This window comes from Typopeltis vanoorti, chromosome 19 (genome assembly GCF_054136105.1).
Source record: "Typopeltis vanoorti isolate ZY-2024b chromosome 19, IOZ_Tvanoo_1.0, whole genome shotgun sequence".
Classification (NCBI taxonomy): domain Eukaryota; kingdom Metazoa; phylum Arthropoda; class Arachnida; order Uropygi; family Thelyphonidae; genus Typopeltis; species Typopeltis vanoorti.
This window is the reverse complement of record NC_143567.1, coordinates 111,002,011-111,023,877: the sequence shown is the minus strand read 5'-3', so window position 1 is coordinate 111,023,877 and position 21,867 is coordinate 111,002,011. Positions and strand designations below refer to the sequence as shown.

The 21,867-nt window shown below is 33.9% G+C and overlaps 1 protein-coding gene across 5 annotated transcripts in view; it reads right to left on the bottom strand.

Annotated features, from left to right (window-relative positions):
* LOC150096442 (heterogeneous nuclear ribonucleoprotein R-like) overlaps positions 1-21,867 on the bottom strand; it is a 230,302-nt gene that overhangs the window by 135,319 nt on the left and 73,116 nt on the right. For all 5 annotated transcript variants that reach the window (XM_090409476.1, XM_090409475.1, XM_090409478.1 and 2 more), the window contains exons 4-5: positions 17,626-17,733; positions 3,014-3,190 (exon numbers count right to left, since the gene is read on the bottom strand). In XM_090409476.1, coding sequence (XP_090265602.1) covers positions 3,014-3,190; positions 17,626-17,733 — 285 coding nt within the window. The remainder of the gene's footprint in view (positions 1-3,013; positions 3,191-17,625; positions 17,734-21,867) is intronic.

Below are 21,867 nucleotides of genomic sequence, written 5' to 3'. Positions count from 1 at the left end.
ATACTACCTGAGATTAGCTCTGCTAACGCATTCCTGGATGCTGACAATGTCAAGTTCTTTCCAAAATTTCCTTGTTTTTAATATGATATTGCCATTCATGTCATATGTTCACGCCTCTAATCTTTCTCATTACTCTAATATCTGCAGTCTCTAGTCTTTGGTCAAGTGTTTTACTTCTAACCCAGCTCTCAGATCCATAAGTTAAAATTGGTTTGAACACTGTCTTGTATACAGCTAATTTAGTGTTTTCACTATGTTCTCTCTTATTCCATATGAATTTATTCAATTGAGTTCCTACCATACCAGCTTTGTTGATTCTGTTATTTATTTCCACATTTAATTTACCATCTTCACTAAAAATTGTGCCTAAGTAGCTGAAATGTTTTACTTGTTCCACAGGTTCTCCATTCACAACACAGTTGACATTTTGAACGATTTTGACTATTTTCATTGTCTTTGTCTTTTTATTGCTGACCTTCATACCATATCTATTACAAGTTATTCAATTTAGTCAGGGAATATTGCAGACTTGTAGCAGATTTATTTAGAAGTATAACATCATCCACATAAAGCAAAGAGCTCAGATTAACATCTTCAATTTTGATATCAAGTTTAATGCCACTTTCTTTCATAATGTGATCCATATAGATAGTGAATATGAATAACAGAGGGGAAAATGTACGTCCTTGTCTGACACCAGATTTAACATTAAACCATCTTCCTGTACTTCCTTCAATTCTAACTGCTGACTTACAACTCAAATAAAGACTAAGTATTACTTGATACAATGCTCCACTGACATCATACAACTGTAGCGTATTGAATAACTTCTCTTTTGCACCTTGACATATGCCTTTTCCAGATCGACAAAACTTAAATACAGGTTTTTATATTCCTATGATTTTTCACCTATTTGTCGTAAAGTGAAGATCTGATCCTAACAGCCTCTAATTGGCCTGAATCCAGCTTGTTCTTCACAAAGCTTTTCTTCCACAATTCTTCTCAGCCGTTTCTCAAGTATACTTGCATAAATCTTACCAGGAACACTCAGTAGGAAAACACCTCTGTAATTCTCATATTCAGTTTTATTTCCCTTTTTTATATATGGGTAGTATGAGAGTTCTACTCCAATCATCAGGAACTCGTCCCTCTGTCCAGGACTTCTGAAACTATGCAGTGCAGCCACTGTAAAACTTTTCTACTCCGGCTGCCTTTCCACATTTCAAGTCTTTGAGAGCTTTTCTACTTCAGGTATGGATATGTATTCCTGAGTGTATGCATGTTGACTGTTTTTTACCACTGTGCTATCACTGCTTGTTTCATTCAGCAATTTTTCGAAGTAATTATTCCATACTTCAAGGATATCTTTTTCTCCCGTTTTCATGTCACCTTTATCATCTCCAAATCCTTTTACAGTATTCTTTCCTCCATTTCTAAACTTCTTCAACAACCTAAAGAATTTTTTGCCACCTTCTTGATATTTATTTTCTATGTTCTTGCCAAAGTCTTCCAGTAACGTTTTGCTAATTTACACAGTGTTTAGCATTCTTGCATTTGTCTCTGTATTCTCTAAGAGCACAAGCTGGCTTATTTGCCAGGAACTTTTGATATACTTTCCTCTTTTCCTTCACTGTCTCTTTAACTTCCTGTGACCAACATGGAGTTCTGATTTTTCTATCCTTGCAGACAACCTTACCACATGCCTCTCTGGCGGAATCAATTGTTTCTTGCTCCTTCCCCTTTTTTGTATCTTTTCAGTACTTCATTCTTAGGTTCGAAAACTTGTTTTCTTTCGTCACTTATATCCTTCATCCATTCCAAACATCCTGTCCTTAGTTTATAATGTCTTTCTGCATACTGTATCATTCAAGTAAGAAGGGGAAAAATATGTGTCCTCATAATACACTATACCCATCTAACTGAAGTCATTTCTCCATCATTTAACACAGGCAACTCTCAGTATAGTAAACTTTTAAGGACCAAAGGAATATTTATTTATTATAGTGGAACATTTCTATGGGATTTCTTTAAACAAAATGTAACCAAGTATTTTTAGTTCTGTTATAGTGAGAGAATGTGCAACAAGAATGTTAACATATTGTTATTACAAACTCATTATGTTATGATGAGAGTTGCACTGAGAAACTAACTAGTATGAGCGAAACAAAAGAAACAATCAATACTATGTCACAAATGCCATTAAAAACTAGGAAGCTTATTTTGTTCAAAATAAGTTTTTAGATTCATTTCAGATTTTCAGTATTTTTTTTCCCTGCCAGCATTAAAATAGTAGTAATAAATTGCATGAACCAGAGAGTACATTAATATTCTTTTGTTTGTATATTTAGTTTCATTTTATTCCCCCCCCCCCCTGGAATGAATCCATGTTACAAAGGAAGTGAAATAAACAGAGATGATATAATCTAGCAATAGAAACACATTTTGTAAAATTTTAAAAAATTTTTGATCTTTCAAATTCTCAAACATTTCTTGACATCACAGGTTTAGCTTTAATTTTGATATGCAATTGTTTTATATGGGAAAATCTGCAGTAATAACCACATAACTAAACTATTTTTAAAAGTAACAATAAAAAAGTCCTTAATGTTCATCTCCTCTTTACTAGTGATGAGTTTTCAATTCTTTAGAATGGAAATAGAAAAATGCTTGTGCAGCGAGGTATTTCATCAGCTGAGTCTGTTCATTATTTAAATTTTAAAAGCTAAAAAAATTTGGATATTTATGAAATCTTTTTTCATTTTTTTTATAGTAAAATTTTTTGTAGAAATCATTTAAACTTATTTTAAAAACCATCAAGCTAAGCAATGCAAAATAATAAATTTCTCATTTCATTTAGAAATGTTATGAACTTTAGAAAATATATTTTATATCCTGTCTTCCTTTTATCAGTGCCATGTTAAATTCAAATTAAATTTTGTTTATCAAATATGGTGTTACTTGGGTTAAAAAATGTGTGTGAAAATATACATATATTTCAAAAACGGGTGCTTACTTGTTTCACAGCCTTTTGTGCAGCATCTCTCGAGGAAAAAGTAATAAATGCATAACCTCGGTTTTGGCCTGTTAAAGGATCCATCATTAATCTTAAATCCCAAATTTGTCCACAGCTTTCAAACACAGGAATCAGTTCATCTTCAAATATGTCTTTAGGAATCTTTCCAACAAATACCTAAAAATGTTAAGAATCATTAATAAATAAAAATATAAAAATAACATTCACAAAGAAAACACTGATGTTTATTATACTGATTCCCCATCCTCATTAATAATGTATAATATATTGCCATCTGTTTAAAACCTTCTCAAATCAGACTGATAAGTTTATGATGTGCATATCGTACTATACACAAATTACCTATTAACATTTTGTTATCAGAAAATGTTCATCTATGCCACATTTCACCACCATTCAAGTACTCACTAAGAGTTATTGTTGTTATATCCATGTTTTGGTATATAATTTACCTATTTGTATCTGTAATCAATTAATAAACTATGACAACAAAAAAATAAAAAAAATCAGATATGCATAAAATGAATACTTATTTATTGATAAGAATAAGAAAATAATGAAATATAAATGTTAGAACAATACTAAATTGGAGCTGAGTCTTGCAAAACAAAGCAGATCACACTGAAATAATGCTAATAAAATTATACAACATAATATTTGGATATTAAATCCCGCATAGTTTTAAAACCGAATAAGAAACTCAAAGATCGGAATCAGAGAGTTTCTTGCCGATTATAGTAAACTATAAAGTATCGGCGACACTAGCGTTAGCCAATGCAAGTGATCCTAGTGCGTAGTACAGTACCGGGCAACTCGTGGCAGAAGTGGAGGAAGTTCAGATCGCTATTCTTAGGTATTTTCCATAATGTGAAACATTTAAGTAATGTTTTCATTGCCGAAATGAAGCTTATTAGCTCTTTATACTTAAGTAACTTAATGGTTGCACCTGTTTGGAAAACTCGTTGGCAGAGTACATAAGTTCTTTTTGCTATACACTTTGGTATTAGGTCTAGCTACTCTCTGATGAAGCCTCAAAAAAGGCTGAAACCGGTCTGGGTAGTGACCTCCCTCCATAATGTAATAACAGCATACGTTTCCTAGGAAATGTGTTTTTACATTATGGAAAATACCTAAGAATAGCGATCTGAACTTCCTCCACTTCTGCCACGAGTTGCCCGGTACTGTACTACGTACTAGGATCACTTGCATTGGCTAACGCTAGTGTCGCCGATACTTTATAGTTTACTATAATCGGCAAGAAACTCTCTGATTCCGATCTTTGAGTTTCTTATTCGGTTTTAAAACTATGCGGGATTTAATATCCCCTTAATTTAAGTAATGTTTTCATTGCCGAAATGAAGCTTATTAGCTCTTTATACTTAAATAATATTTGGATTTTGCTAAGAACTTATGTCTCAAATCAGAAAATAAGAAGCAAGTTCATGGTTACATGAAAATCAGAACTCATTATAAAAATTATGGAACAACTACTGTTTTACTGTTAGAGTAAAACTTCAGTTTAATAAAACCCAAAATAAATTTTGATTAACAATCTTAACAATAATGGTGACATAAAAGTCCCTAGAATTTGGATGGCACACGTTCAGCCCACACAGTTCTTCAAGTTTTCCAGCAAACCCTGACTTGAGGACTCTAAGCAATTATTTCAGCTTTTATTGGTCATCATCCATACTGTTTGAGTAATTATGAGTGAACATGTTGCTCTCTAGCTCAATTTATTTTTTGTAACCAAATAGATAATAATAATAACAGGACTATCATTGATGCAGTAAGGTTTTTTATTTTTCATCAGAGATCATAATAAATTTAGTTTAATCCTTTCAACAACTTTCAACACCAGAGATCAGGCCAGTAGTTTTAATGGTTGACTAAATAAAAGTAAGTTTAGCATATCATGTTGATTATAGTGCAGCTTGTTTCTTTGTATATATATATTTATACTCCAGATGATGACCTCAAAACAATCAAACACAGAATAGCGATAGGATGGACCACCATGGGAAAATTACAGAAAATCTGGAAAACAAACAAGATATCTAAACAAGCCAAAATCAAATTATATGAACAATAATTATACCAACAGTCATCTATGGAGCAGAAGCATGGACAGTTAAAAAAAGAGAGGAGAAAAAACTGCTGGCATTTGAAATGAAATGCTTAAGAAAAATAAATAGAACATGTTGGATAGAAAAGAAAACAAACATCACAGTCAGACAAGAACTATTGTATAAAAAGACAATAGAAAAAATTAGAAAACAACAACTGCGATGGTTTGGACACACTGTACGCATGGATGCAGACAGACTTCCTAAAGTCCTAATCAATACTTTTCCAACTGAAAAAAGAAGACCTGGAAGACCAAGAATTACCTGGCTGAAATTAATAAAGAACATCTCGGGATGCAGAACATATAAGGAACTTTTTCGAACAGCAAGGAATAGAGAAGACTGGAAGATCCTGCTCAAGAGAAGACTCAACCCGTCTTAGACGGAAGAGAAGAAGAAGAGATGGTAGTTGTTTCCATAATTTTTATAATGAAGAAGCAAGTATGTCATTATAAGCATTGGTTATAGATGTACCCATCTCATCAAGTTACAGTGAATGATAAAAGAGGGGAGGGCCTCGGTGTAAAGTCTGCAGGCAAAAAGGCATCCTGTAGGTTTAGCATCTCTTGCACATTCAGCAAAAAAAATTCGCCTGTCTGACTAGAATGGTGATTACCTTCCCTTATTCAAGGTACCTTACCTAGAATTATTAAACCAATTAACTATGAATAACAAATCCTTAGAATTTGGGCTGATTCATGAAAAATCTTCCTAAATATGCTTGATACTCTCACAAGAGAGCAATCTGATCTGGTATGAATACACAGATGTTGATTATCCCTCATGTTGAAGTTTAATGGGAAAAAATTGCAAATTTTTGTTCCTTTGTAATAAATCATGAATAGCACATAGTTCTCTCTCAAGTAACATATGTTGCACTTATAAAATATGGCAAATTATGCAGAAAAGAGAAATTAAATTGCCATTTCTCTTGCCACTAAGATCAGAAATTCAGGATATAAGGCTACTGCTACATTACAGCAAGCAAGAATGTCTGCAAATGACTTGAGATCAACAACTACACGTAAATTATGTGCAAAGATAGATAAATGGTATCAACTACAGCAAACAAAAAAAGGAAAAGTTTGTTATAGTGAAGTTCTTTTAGAAAAGCATATCTATAGGTCTTTTGTCAAGGCTTTTCAGGAGTTTGTTATGGTGACGTGTGCTATAGCAAGTCAAACGTATCAGTTTTGCCATGGTTGAAGAAGATATCAGATGATGTAACACTAGATAGAAGATTCCTTCGGCTCTACGTCAAATGCTTCAGCCAATCATATTTAAGTTATGAGGTCAGACATACTGTATAGAGGGTGTTTCAAAAAGAATGACCCGATTTCAAATAATTATATTTGATAATAATAATAATTATATCACTACAATTACATGTACCGTTCACATGGGACAAGTCACATTCATTTGTGGTTCGTCGTTGCAGAGATATACAATTTTCAAATCGGGGCATTCTTTTTGAAACACCCTGTACACCAAGCTCTGATTCAGAGGTTCACCATAGTTTCAAGAAAGGAAGGAGGTGGGGATTAGGTTTATGGAAATGCAATCTGTCATTTAGCTTCATCAAAAGGACCACCACAGAATGAAATTCTACATGCTGTGAAAACATTCTGCTTGGCTCAGTCATTTTGTTATATTGTGTCTATTGTTATTATGGTTATATCAATGTTTCTATATGATTTAATATAGTTGTTTACTTAAATCTATCCTTCTTACCTAAAACCTTACTCAAACAAGACCTATCATCTGCGCCAATTGTTATCATTCGTTCGTTCTTCTTTATATATATTTATCGTTACTATTGCTTTTACCACTGTTTTCTACACTCTCCCATACAGTTATTTCCTTTCAGGCTTCTACAATAGTTTTCCAATAAGTTAAATAAATCAGCTATCACTCTCCGTTTCTTAAACAAACTATGATTCAGGCCGTTCCTAAATTTTGTCATGTGTAATCCTTTCATACATTAGGGCTTTGTCTACGTATGGGACAAGGCCCTAAATTTGTGTCCTCTGAGACAGTCCGCCTGTTAAATATTGACGAATTTATTTTTTTGCTGCACCAGCCAATACAGAGGATAGATAAGACTCTTATCCAAGGTGGCTATTTCGGAATAATACACAGTAATAAAATTTCAAACAATAATCTAACTATTCTCGCTTCTCTTTGTTTTACATGCAGTCGTGGCCTAAAAGATCAAACTACATTCATATGTCCCTCCCGCTAGGTTCGGTAGTAATTTTATGAGTGGCTATTTGAATTCATAAAATCGGCTGGATTCAGGCAAATGATATAATACATATTTATTAAAGCTTAAGAGATATACATGGAAAATATAAGGTACATGATTAACTTAATCACCTTCCTTAGCAAAATTCTGATATCAATATTAACACTATAATACATAAATCATAACTTGGACCATAGAGAGTCTATAAACATACAAATTTCCAGCTTAAATTATCTTATCATCAACCACTCTAGGGTCACTAATCATATCTCACAATGTATCAAAGTTATTTCACATACAGATCCCTTCTAGGGAAACATTCTTCAAACAGGGACAGGTTACTGCCAAATGGGATAATCACTAAAGTTCTCTACAACTTGTCCATTCACAAAATCAGGTCACATATGATAACAGCACAATCAGGTTCTCCAGGACGATAAGGCGGTGTGCCGCTCTGGTCTTTCTCTGGAACCGCAGGGACACATCTATATCATCGGTCACACAATATAGCTTGGCTATTCCATTATGAAGAGATAGCTAGCCTTGTCTCGCAAACCTCGATAAGCCTTTCATGACTTCTACAGCTGACCCGGAATCATCCCGTTGGCGGAGACAGAGAGCCAACGTACAAGAGCGCAAGAACCAGGAACCAAAAAGCCCCATGTGTGTGTGTGGGGGGGGGGGGGGGGGCTTGACCCTTATATTCACCCTCTCTTTCTCGGAGTCTCTCGCGCTTAGCTATGTTGTTTACCACGCGGCACTCGTTCACTTGCGTGTGGCGTTCTTCCAAGAAAGCGTTTTAGCTTCGCTTTCCTAATAAATTATCCTTCCCTTAGGCCATACGTTGTACTGGATGGCTAAAGTGTGACCTTTGGACTATAGCTTGCACACGATACATAGAATGGGATACTCTAATTAAATAATAACCTTACATAAATTCCTTTATTAGACTCTATACCAAACTGGTTAAGTCTCACATTTCTTAACTTAAACATTTCTTCAGTATTGCCTTAAAGGTATAATGTACATTTCAATCTTCATGCCAAAACACAACATTTGGTTGCCTACAATTAAAGGTAGTTGTTCTTGACTAAAATTAAATTTTAATTCCCAATTTCTGAGTATTCAGGACACAACAATTTGCAAGTTTTGCTATCTGTGTAGGTAATGATTATATTACCATATATATTTTCATATTCAGATTTGAAATGATTAATGTTAACATTTCTGGAATAAAGCTATGTAAAAACGTGATTGAAATAATAATTTACTGAATAAACTACACATTTATTACCTGACATTATTAAAAGCACACGAATACACAATCAGCAAAGGCTGATTGATCAATTTGATGAATTAATCAATTTAATGAAAATTAAAATGAGCTCAAGATTTTTGGTGATTATTGATGGCAGGTGGATGGGAAGATGCTCCAAAATTTATGCAGAATTGAACCATTATTTCTATTACAGTTCATTGTCAAATGGCTAAAGTTTTGAAAATCTCAAGTTTGGGGAGAGTGGTGATGTGATATGGCATGTAAACATTTGATTGACTGAGCATATTAGAGACCCATCAGACTGCCTTGTAACTGAAGTATCCATAACTAAAGGCTATGATTCCATTTTACTTCTCCAGTTTGGACATTGTAATACGAAGGTGGTCAGAAAAGTTCTTGGCCTAACAATGAAAAAATGAATTTATAATTTCAAGTGGAGCATCGCTGGAATAAATGCATTGGTCTTAAGGGAGATTATGTTGGAAAAAAAAATTTTTTTTTCAACATAATCTCCCTTAAGACTAATGCATTTATTCCAGCGATGCTCCACTGCCATTATCCCATCCCTGTAGTGGTGCTCAGCAAGATCTGCAAAATGCCCCTCTACAGCTGCAATCACCTCTTGATTCGAAGAAAAACACTGACCAGCGAGGAAGAGTTTTAGTTTTGGGAAGAGATAGAAGTAGAGAGAGCCAAAACTGAGGAATAGAGTGGATGTTCCAACAATTCATAGTGCAGATCCCTTAATTTTCCCATTGCCAAAACACCTTTGTGGGCAGGTGCATTGTCCTAATGAAAGATGATTTTTTTCTTCTGTAAAACGAGTCTTTTTCATCTAACCTGGTTAAAAGATCAGAATAATATTCCCCGGTTATTGTTTTACCAGGGAATGTTAAAGATGATATCTAGACAATAGAATGTAAGTTATGAGGAGTAAGAATTTGTGGATTGCAGATGGTGGCAGACAGGAGAAAAAAGAGCAATATGATGGAGACCTACAAACACTTATGAAGGGATCTTATGGGAAAGGAAGTTTTCATTTTATGAAGGGCATCCAAGAAAGTTGAGAATGAATGCAAGCAAGAAATGGGTAAGAGTGGTGTGTGACTAGAAAAGTTGCCTTTGGAGACTGTGAGTGCAGACAGTGTTGATGGATTCAAGAGAAGGTATGACATGGTGTCAGTGATATGTGGCCCTATCCCTTTAGTCACTGAAGGTCTATTGTAATAATAATAATAATCCTATACAATGTTATGTCAACTTGCGCATTCTCGTTCTAGTCTTGAGGATGAAACAACCATGTAATCTCCTCATGAGACCAATGAACTTAGCTTCAACTGAAAAGACTTTCTAACAGTTGTGTTCTAGATATAATTTAATCAACATCTTTCTAGCTAAAAGCTATTTCTTTTTTATTGACTAATCTATGGAGGATCTTTTACATATATATAATCTTTTATGAGAATCTCACCCATGAAGGGTTGTAAATGTAGTTTCCGCCTTTACGAATTAATTGGTTCCTGGTGATCGTTCGTAAATCGGGAGTTGATTGGCCTTATAAATAATGCCAAGCGAGATTAACGTTCATGAGAAGGAATATATAAAATGAATATTAAATGATAATAAAATACTTTATTGGCCAAAGACTAGTCTTTCAGCATTTTAAAAATGACTAATGCTTTAGTACAAATCGTTGTGTAGGTAATAGGCATGTTTAATCATTGAGTTTGGTCGCTTACCCAAGCAGTTAACAGTTTTTCCATCTGATGAATTATACTACCTGTTTCTTTATTATGAAACGTGTAAACTGCATAGATTGCACATATTTTACTTTATCCTTTAAAATGGTGCAAACTATAGAAGTTGCAAGAGAAAATTTCTTAGAAAGAGCTTTAACAGTGCTACCTGCTTGATGGCTGGTCATAATTTCATAACATAATTGCTTTTCATTTTTTCTTCTGCTCATTTTCTGGTTTCGCACCGTTGCTTCTTCTTTTTGACATTGTTGGAAAAGTGAAAGGATTACAGTTAAAAAGAAAACAAAATAAAAAATCGGGTGTAATTGTAGAAAACTACGAATAACACTTGTGTCACCAAGGCCGGTGAGTGACTGAGGCTCGTTCTAACTGATCATTATATACTATGTAATTTCCCGTACATGCCTCTTATCACCTATGCTGCGTACGATTTCAAATAAAAATTCCGATCCAAAAAAATTCGTAAAGTGAGAACTACCTGTATATATTTCCTGTTATAAACTTGATACAAGATACCAGGAATTGACATAGATGATTACTGTATTTAGTCGAATATAACCCACTTTTTTCCCCAAAATCGTGGTGGGAAATATGTGCAGGGATTTTCAGAAACTAAAGTTTTTCAGGAAAAAACTAAATCGATGTTTATAATTAAATCCTCATTCATTATAATTGTTCACATTATTTATAAATGAATGCATTTAAATTTTAACTATAATGTTATTTAAATTATACATATTTGGTCATGAAATACTTAAAAATGAGACTTTTTGTGGTTATGAGATCATAGTACCAATGGTCTCATAACCAAAAAAGTCTCATTTTTATCAATGTTATTTACGCAATCGGCTGCTCACCTTCATCACGTAATATATTTGAATCTTTTGTGATAATGCTTCTGTAATTAAATTAATTATTTCTGGCGAAATCATGTTCCAAGCTCTGAAAATTCAGTTGCACAACAGTTCTAATGATGGACTCTTCATCTTAATTCTCCTTTCCCACACAATTCAAGATCAAGTAGAAGTCAATGCTCTCACTCCCACATTTCCTTTATTGTTTGCCTCCATCTCTATGCATACGATTGGTGCGGTAATAACAAAAGATCATGCAACTCAACGACAAATCAATGATTTTTGAGATGAAATACTGATTCTCTTCAACAGAATTCCAAAATATCCGAAACTGTCATAACAACATTCATTATCTATTTCTAAAGGTTTTCAACTTTTTTCGTGTGCGAACTATATGTGAAACAATTAAATTTCTTTTTTTCATAAAGTAAAATCAAGGGTGCGATATATATGTGAAGGTGAGTTATATCTGAGTAAATACAGTACTCTAGATATCCAAAATATTCCCACCTTCAATATCTATATCACATTTGCTTGTGTTCACTCATTTCAATGCATTTTCTAGTAATAACTTCTAAAATATCATGTCATCTTTATATCTTCTAACATATCACAGACTTTTGTTGATATTATATATTAACTTTCCAACATTTTTCTTCTATATTTTCTTTCTCAATTTTCTTTTCTTTATGAGTTATTTTCCTTACATGTTCACACAAGCTATCTCGCTTTCTCCAGACCAAGTCTAGTCTACATAAGAAATGCCATGACTGCTTTCCTAATGTATAAGATAATCTAGGTTCTTTACACCAAAACCTTCACATCCTTCCACCAAAGAGAGTATGAAATTAGGAAAGTAGTCACTTTAATGTTATTTCAAAGCAATATCGTAACATTTTCTTTCTGACACAGGTTATTTAGACATTGCAAAAGAAACACATTCTTTACAATTTCAGGATAAATACTGAGAACAAAGAAAGTGTTGCCCTGGGTTTCAAAGTCCTAGCAAATCTCTTTAAAACCTCTGAAAAGAAAGATATTGAAAAAATCATGTAAAACCAAAAATATGGTTGTGTTACACTGAAGAAATTATTGTTATTTGGTTGAAAACAGAATTACAACGATTTGAAGATTATCTAAACAGCCTGCACCCAAACATAAATTCATTGTTGAACTGGAGTATTTTTCTTAGTAAATCTGATGAAAAAGAAAGCTTGAGGGTATTTGACCATTTCATCATCATAATCATCAATTTCCTGATATGTATCCCCAAGGGGGTACATATCAGGAAATACTATGACAGCACTACATGATTAAGTTTACATTATTATTATTAACCTCCTATCAACAATTTCCATCCTAATTAGTCTATTACTTGTAAGCACTACAATATTGTCATATCCAACATTTCATTCTTCTGAAGCAGTTCTGATTGAATCAATTCACCTTGACCTTGGTCTTCCTCTTGGTCTCTTTCCTCCCATCATATGTCTGTTTTGCTAACCTTTTTTTCCTCACCCATTCTTTTAAGTGGCCATACCACCTTAGATTAGCTCTGCTTACACATTCTTGAATGCTAATAGTGTCAAGTTAGTTTCTGATATCTCCATTTTTAATATGATTCTGAAATTGATGCCATCTGTTCACTCCATTAATTTTTCTCATCATCATCATTAAATTCCTGCCATGTACCCTCAAGGGGTGTACAGGATATGATAATACTACATGAAAAATTTACATCATTACTAACTTCCTATCTACAATTTTCCTCCAAATCAGTCTGTTACTTGTCAAGACTCCAACATTACCAGATAATCGTCTAAGGCACTTTGTACCATACCAATCCACCTATATCTTGGTCTTCCTCTGGGTCTTTTTCCTGCCAACTTGGCAAACAACACTTGTTTTGCTAATCTTTCCTCGCTCATTCTTTTTAAGTGACCATACCACCAGAGATTAGCTCTGCTAACGCATTCCTGGATGCTGACAATGTAAAGATCTTTCCTAATATCCTCGTTTTTAATATCATATTGCCATTGATGCCATCTGTTCATGCCTCTAATCTTTCTGAAGACTCATATCTGCTGTCTCTAGTCTTTGGTCAAATGTTTTACTTCTGACCCAGCTCTCAGATCAATAAATTAAAACTGGTTTGAACACTGCCTTGTATACAGCTAATTTAGTGTTCCAACTAATTTCTCTCTTATTCCATATGAATTTATTCAGCTGACTTCCTACCATACCAGGTTTGTTGATTCTCTTGTCTATTTCCGTATTTATTTTACCATTTTCACTAAAAATTGTGCCTAAGTAGCCGAAATGTTTTACTTGTTCCACAGGTTCTCCATTCACAACACAATTGACATTTTCAATGATTCTGCCTATTTTCATTGTCTTTATCTTTTTAATGCTGACCTTCATACCATATCTATTACAACCGTTACTCAATTTAGTCAGGGACTCTTGCAGATTTGTAGCGAATTTATTTAGAAGTATAACATCGTCTGCATAAAGCAAAGAGCTGACATTAACATCTCCAATTTTGATATCATGTTTAATACCACTTTCCTTCATAATGTGATCCATATAGATAATGAATAACAAAGGGGATAATGTACATCCTTGTCTCACACCGGATTTAACACCATATAACTGTAGCATATTGAATAGCTTCTCTCTTGGCATCTTGTCATATGCCTTTTCCAAATCGACAAAACTTAAATACAGATTTTTGTTATATTTCCATGATTTCTCCACTATTTGTAAAGTGAAGATCTGATCCTAACAGCCTCTATTTGACCTGAATCCAGCTTGTTCTTCACCAAGCTTTTCTTCCACAATTCTTCTCAACCTTTTCTCAAGTATACTTGCATATATCTTATCAGGAACACTCAATAGGGAAATACCTCTGTAATTCTCACATTCAGTTTTATTTCCCTTTTTATATATGGGTACTATGAGAGCTCTACTCCAATCATCTGGAATCCGTCCCTCTGTCCAAGCATTCTGAACTATGCAGTGCAGCCACTGCATAGGTCAGAATGCCTGAACTATGAACATTGCAGTGCAGCCACTGTAAGACTTTTATACCACCAGACTTCAGTATTTCTGGTCGAATATCATCTACTCCTGATGCCTTTCCACATTTCAAGCCTTTGATGGCTTTTTTTACTTCTAGTATGGATATGTATTCCTGACTGCATGCTTGGTCAGTGTTTATTACCACTGTGCTGTCATCACTGCTTGTTTCATTTAGCAAATTTTCAAAGTAATTACTCTATACTTCAAGGATATCTTTTTCTCCCGTTTTTATTTCACCTTTATCATCTTTAACTCCTTTTACAGCACTCTTTCCTCCATTCCTAAGCATCTTCAACAACCTCCAGAATATTTTAACACCTTCTTGATATTTATTTTCTATGTTCTTGCCAAAGTCCTCCCATGACTTTTGTTTAGCTAGTTTTACACAGTGTTTAGCTTTCTTGCATTTGTCTCTGTATTCTCTAAAAGCACAAGCTGACTTATTTGCCAGGAACGTTTGATATGCTTTCTGATTTTCTTTCACTGCCTCTTTAACTTCCTGTGTCCTCCATGGAGTTCTGATTTTTCTATCCTTGCAGACAACTTCACCACATGCCTCTCTAGCTGAATCAATCAGGGTTTTCTTCAAGGCATGCCACTGGATCTCCAAGGTTTGGTTCCTGTTCTGAAACTCTTTCATTTTTCCTTCAATAATCTTTAAGTATTTTGGTCTACAGTCCACATCTGAGAGCTGCTCAACTTTTATTCGCTTTAAAACTTTCTTACATGTAATTCTTTTCAATATGAAATTCAATTTTATCCTGCTCAAGACTAAATAGTGATCACTTCCAATTTCAAATCCTCTGTACACTCTGGTGTCCTGCACCAGGGAGAAAACATCACTATTAACAATAATATAGTCAATGAGACTTTTCTTATTCCTTGCCTCTTCTCTCCATGTGAATTTGTGCATTTTTGACTGGTTATTACTAACACCATGTTGGAACATGGTGTTAGTAATAACCAGTCCATGTCCTGAGCAGAAATCCAACAAATATTTGCCATTATTATTAGCTTTGCTCTTTTCTCCAAAATTTCCCAAAACATTTTTGTATGTCTGACAATCACTTCTTACTCTGCTATTTAGATCCCCAACAAGGACCATCTTTTCCTTTTTCATTGTGTCAGTAGCGTTCTCTAGAGCCTCAAAAGATTCCTCCACTTCTACCTTAGTAGAACCTTCTGTGGGACCATAGGCACCAAATAAGTCTCATTGTCCAGTTCCCCATTCTAATATTTGCCCAAATCACTCTACTTGACACTGCCTGCCATTCAAGAAGATGAGCCTTGTATTTTGTGTTGAATACTTGCCTACTCCTTCTTTTCCTTGATTGTCAATTGCCTGAATATAACATTTTGTATTTATTGCTCAAAAAGATCTCACTAGTGTTTGTCTTTTTTGTTTCAGTCACTCCTATTATGTGGATCTGGTACTTATCTAATTTCTCAGCTAGCTCAATTTCTTTGCCATTCAGGCTTCTTATGTTGATAGTACCAATCTTAACTCTGGTGATGTTGAGTTGAAGTGTGTTTTCAGATTTTTTTCTCAGAATCCTCATATCTCTGGTCTCTAGTGATCAAGTGCTTTATTTCTAACCCATCTCTCAGATGCATAACTTAAAGCTGGTTTGAACACCATATTGTATACTGCAAGTTTGGTGTTTTGACTAATTTCTGTCTCTCTTATTCCATATAAATTTATTCAGCTAGCTACCCACTGTACCAGCTTTGCTTAGTCTGTTGTCTACTTCCAGATTTAACCTGCCATCTTCACTAAAAACTGTGCCTAAATAGGTTAAAATATTTTATTTGTTCTATAGAATCTCCAATCAGAATGCAGCTGAAATTTTCACTTTAAGTATTTTGAAAAGAAAAAAAAAAAAACAAGAAATGCCATATATTAGTCTTAACTGTTTTGCAAGAAAATTCAAAGAAGCCTCAGAAATGTTCTGTATCCTTACACAGTGGAACAAAAACTAAGGTTTAATTCAACACCAAATTTGGTCTACATTTGTCAAACATCTAACAACTGCAAAGTCGTGATATGAGAGTATGCCACAGAACTAATTGCTGCAAGTAACTAATTAGTGTATTAAATTGGAATGGGTTAGAATAATAATAGAATGGAGATACTGAAAAAATTACTAAATAAAATAAGTGACAAGTAGGATTTATCACAGTCGTTTTTATAGTAAATTTTCGATAGACTGTCATGTTAGAAACATTAATCCCACTAGCTGCCAAATCTCTATTTAAGTCTAGCAGACAATCTTGGATTCATTTTGCTTTTCCTAACTAGTAAATGATCTTGATGTTCCCTCTTTGAGTCATGGATGTGTGCTGAGAAAGAGAACATACTTTTGACTGTAAATTATAAATCTTGAAAGCAAAAATTTTGTGCACGTGCACATAACTTAGAAGGAACATGCATGTAACCCTATTTGATTATTCGATAAAATGGAAATGCCGTAATTTTCCTAATAATTCTTTTTTTTTTTTTACTGGTTTTGTCTTCAAATTTTATTGAGGTGGTCAAAAGAGCAGAATTTTTTTGGTTTGCCTTGGTTCTTCCAAAAGGAAAAGCAAGGGATTTGGCCTTATATAACCTGATGATATCCCAGCTGGCATGATATCTGATCATGTTGTTCCACTAGGATATGCAAGTTCCAGCGGAAAGAATCCAAAATAGAAAATATAATTTTGTTAGCAAAGTCTCACTAATTCATCCTCATTTATTCAGCAGCCAAATAAATGCATAGAACAGGTTATAGAAATTTTGATCTTTAAGTGACTCCAACTACATTCTTCTTGGATGCACTTTTCTGTGAATAAATCATTTACTTTTTTTTTCTTTTTTTTTTTACACTAATTGTTTCTAACTTCTAGGATATTTTCATTTCTGGTTTATATATTGCATTTTGCAGTTTTAATTCTTCTTCCTTTATTTGTACACCTTTTCATTAAATTGAAAACCAGTTTTACTTCTTTGAGCTAGTTGCCTTTAAATTTTTATTCATGTTTAGCAAACATCATATGAATCTTCATAGCAAGTTTATTGGTTTTAAGCAAATTTAAAGATAATATAGATAAATAAATAATAATACAGAATAAAATATAAAAACTTAATAAATGTCATCTGCATTGTAATCCAAGATTAAAGACAGATGCAATTAATGAAAGAGAAAAATATTTCTGACACAACTCGAGATATGATTCTGTAGAAATTAAATTCTACAAATTTAAACTAACCTCACATCCACTCGGTGGAGGAGGCCCTTCCCATCCAGGCGGTGGTCCTCCATATTTTCTTTGTCCTGTTGTAACATCTAAAGTATATCCTGTCCTATCAAGTATGGCCTGAAATGAGAAAAGTAAACTTTTAATATTGCATGAGAATTTAAGGTGGGGGGGGGGGGTAATTGTTTAACAAAGATTCAGTTTTAAATATCCCTAGCAGCATGGCATGCGCTGATGTTAAATATGGATTATTACAAGTACAAGCTGCTAATCATGTCTATAAGGCTAATCCTTCACACTCAGAACACTACTTTACTGAATATTCTTCACTGCATCTCTAGAAATGAATGTACCAAAAGCAAGAAATACACAGTTCCTTGCATAATATGTAGATGGTATACATAAAATTATCTACTATTTTTATATCGCCCATTCTTTTATATATAATCATATTTTGGTGTTAACAGAAAGACAAAAGACTGATTTCCAATACATCAATTATTATTATGAAAAATGCTTCGTATTCATCGATGAGCAGAGAAAGTACTTATTTCATTTACAGTACATTTTATATTGTATAGTTTTGGAAAATAAATATCAATCAATTTTGACTAGCAGCACTTGGATGAAATAGTGAATGTTCTGCGATTCTTTTTTGAAAAATTATGTTATACACAAATCCTATACCTTCGCACCATGATGAGGTGCAGGAATGTCGCAAAGCAAACCAGAAGGACCACCCTAGGTATAAAAGGCCACATCATTATACCTAGCCAACACAGGTGTTTGCTGACTGAGTTTGTCAATTTCTAATCTCCTGCGCACTGTATCTTGGGCTAATTCTGATAACACACTAAACCACAATTGCTTATCAACAAACATTAAGCCCAACTGTTCAAAGATAACAATGTTTGGAAGACCAAATGACTATATAAGAATTGGCCAGGGCATGGGGGGGGGGGGGTTTCAGGAAGAGAAACTAAAAGAGAAAATAGTGAGAATTGATACCCAAGAAATGTATCTAACATGAAAAAGAAATAATTGATGTGCTTGAAAATCATAACATTAAAATTTGTGCAGTATCACAGACAAAGAAATATGCAAAGGAATAAAGCAAATTGGCAACTGCATACTAATATATAGCAGAGTAGACCAGGAGGGCCAGTGGTAAGATGATATGATATGAGGAAATTGATATTGTTAGCATTCAGGAATGTGATATCAAAACTAATCTAAGATAGTATGGGCACTTAAACAGAATGAATGAGAGAGAATGTTAGCAAAAGAAGTGTTCCTTGCTAAGATGACAGAGCTAGAACAAGATCTAGGTGGACTGATAAAGTAAAAAGTGCCTTAAAATACGGAAATATAAGAATGAAAATATTGGAGTGTTCACAAATAACAGATAAATTTGGAGGAAAATTGTCAATAGAAAGCTAGTAATAAAGGAATTTTTTTTCATGATTACCTGAGATATACTCCTGAGGGTACATCTCAGGAATTTGACAATGATGATAAATCCAGTACAAGAGAGGGATTTTCTGACTAAACTGAATAAGTGCTGTAATAAATTTTTATTAATAAACTATGCAGTGTAGCAAGTAAAACTTCTATACCTCCATATTTGAGCATTCCTGGTTAAATATAATCTACTCCTGTCACATTTCCATATTTTAGGTTTTTGATGGCATTTTTGACTTCGTACTGTGATATTTCATTATCATCAAATTCCCGACATGTATCTCAAGGGGGTGTACAGGATATGATAGACCTACATGAAAAACTTATCATTACTAACTTCCTATCAGCAATTTTGTTCCAAATCAATCTGTTATCTGTCAAGACTCCAACATTATCAGATCTTATATTTCTGTCTTCTAAGGCACTTTTTACTGTATCAATAAAAACTGGCAGAGAACATTTGTTTTGCTAATCTTCCATTCTGTTTAACTGACCATACCCCTGAGATTAGCTCTGCTAACACATTCCTGGATGCTAACAATGTCAAGTTCTTTCCTAATATCCTCGTTTTTAATATGATGTTGCCAGTGATTCCATCTGTTCATGCCCCTAATCGCTCTCCGGTCTCTAGTCTTTGGTCAATTGTTTTATTTCTAACTAAGCTCTCAGATGCTTATATAAGTTAAAATTGGTTTGAACACAGCTAATTTAGTGTTCTGACTAATTTCTCTCTTATTCCATATAAATTTATTCAGCTAACTTCCAACCATACTGGCTTTATTGATTCTGTTGTCTATTTCATATTTAATTTAGCATCTTCGCTAAAAATTGTGTCTAAGTAGCTGAAATGTTTTACTTTTTCTATAGGTTCTCCATTCAAGATGCAGTTGATGTTTTTAATGTCGCTGCCTATTTTCATTGTCTTGTTATTGCTGATTTTCATACCAAATTTATTACAACAATTATTCAATTTAGTCAGGGAATTTTGCAGACGTGTACTGGGTTTATTTAAATGTAAATAATGTAAAATGATGGTACAACACCGTGATATATTATTATTATACGAGCATCTCCACAGCAGCCAAAGACATTGCGGGAGACCCAAACTATCCTGGCAACCCAATCCACTCATTCACAACTCTTCAAGGAAAAAATCTAGTTCTCCCACTCCTACTAACCACACCTTCATTCAACTTCCAGAGATGACCCCTTATTCTGGTCCCTCTAACCAAGTGCTGAATCATTTCTCCTGCATTAATCCTATAAAACCTTTTAAGCAACTTAAATGTTTCTATAATATCCCATCTATTTCACCATTAACCAACTTCTGCAATCCACACAACCTCAATCTATCCTCATAAGGAAAACATCATGGGCCACTCACCATTTGGTCACTCGCCTCTGAATCCTCTCACCTACTTTCTCATCTCCAACAAACCCAGCAGACCAAATTTGAGCTCAGTAATCCAAATGTGGGCGTATCAAGGTCTTATAAAGAGAAATGATTTCCTTATCTCTACATGATAACGTGTTCTTCAATAGCCAAATAACTTATGGGCTACTTAGCAACATTAGCAATATGTCCTCTAAACTTTAACTCTATCTACCATCATCCCTAAATCTCTAGCTTCATCTGTTTCCTGGAGCACAGTGCCATCAATATGATACGTGGCTTGTAATCTATTTTTCCCAAAATGCATAACTTTACATTTCTCGACATTAAACTGACACCCATTATCTTTCCCCCTACTGATAGTCTATTTAAACTGTCCTGCAACCTCTACACATTACTCAACCTAATTTCACATCATTAGCAAACAACTAAATATTTCCTTTCTGGTTATTTCCTATATCAATTATGTACAAATCAAAGAGTAGTGGTTGTAGCACCAAAGCTTGCAGCACAGCACACCACTATTCACAAGCTTTTCCCTGGATTCTTCTCCGTATACCACTGTTTGATATCTGTCCAGCAGCTATCCTCTTATCTATATAACCAGTGTCATATCCACCCCCAGTTGTTCTAATTGTTAATAATTGGTGGATTTTTATATATAGAATATTCATAGATATTATCATATTATTGATCCTACCATAGAGATAATCTCTGTTTCTAACAATTATTTTTTTTTAATTCCGAGTGTACCTATACATTATTATATGCACAAGGGTTCACTCCAATTGGTGCAATGACCTTAACTCTTTCAGAATCCAAATAATCACTGACTCAAGACCAAAATATAAAATAAACACATTTTATATAACAAAAACAATATATATACACTTCAAACAAATATTACATAACTAATTACAAAATTAATTGGACCCAAGGCCTTTTAAAAATAAACTTACACTTAAGAGTAGACTAAACACTTTGTTTGCACAATGACAAAATGTTCATAGTCAGTCTCTCTCTCTGTGAAGGCCCTTTTCTGAAGATATATGACTTTATTCTTCATTTTCACAGGATCCTTTTTTTATCACTCATGTAGAACACATTAAATCTTCCTGACTCAATTCTGTCTCTTTTTAGTACAAATAACAGTTAGATTCCTTTAGAACGTAAATAGCAACTTCTAAAATAAAGAACTTTTATTGTTAAAAAAGACCAGAAGATAAATGATAAAATATACAAAAAGCCAACAAGTTTCACTAACCACTGCCTAGCATTTTCAATTTAATGTAGAATCTACCTGTATCTGTGGGTTTCTTGTAAATGGAGAGTTGGAAATTGTTATCTTCTTTCTTCACGAGGATGTCAAGAAAAGGAAGTTCTTTCTTCTTCTCTAGTTC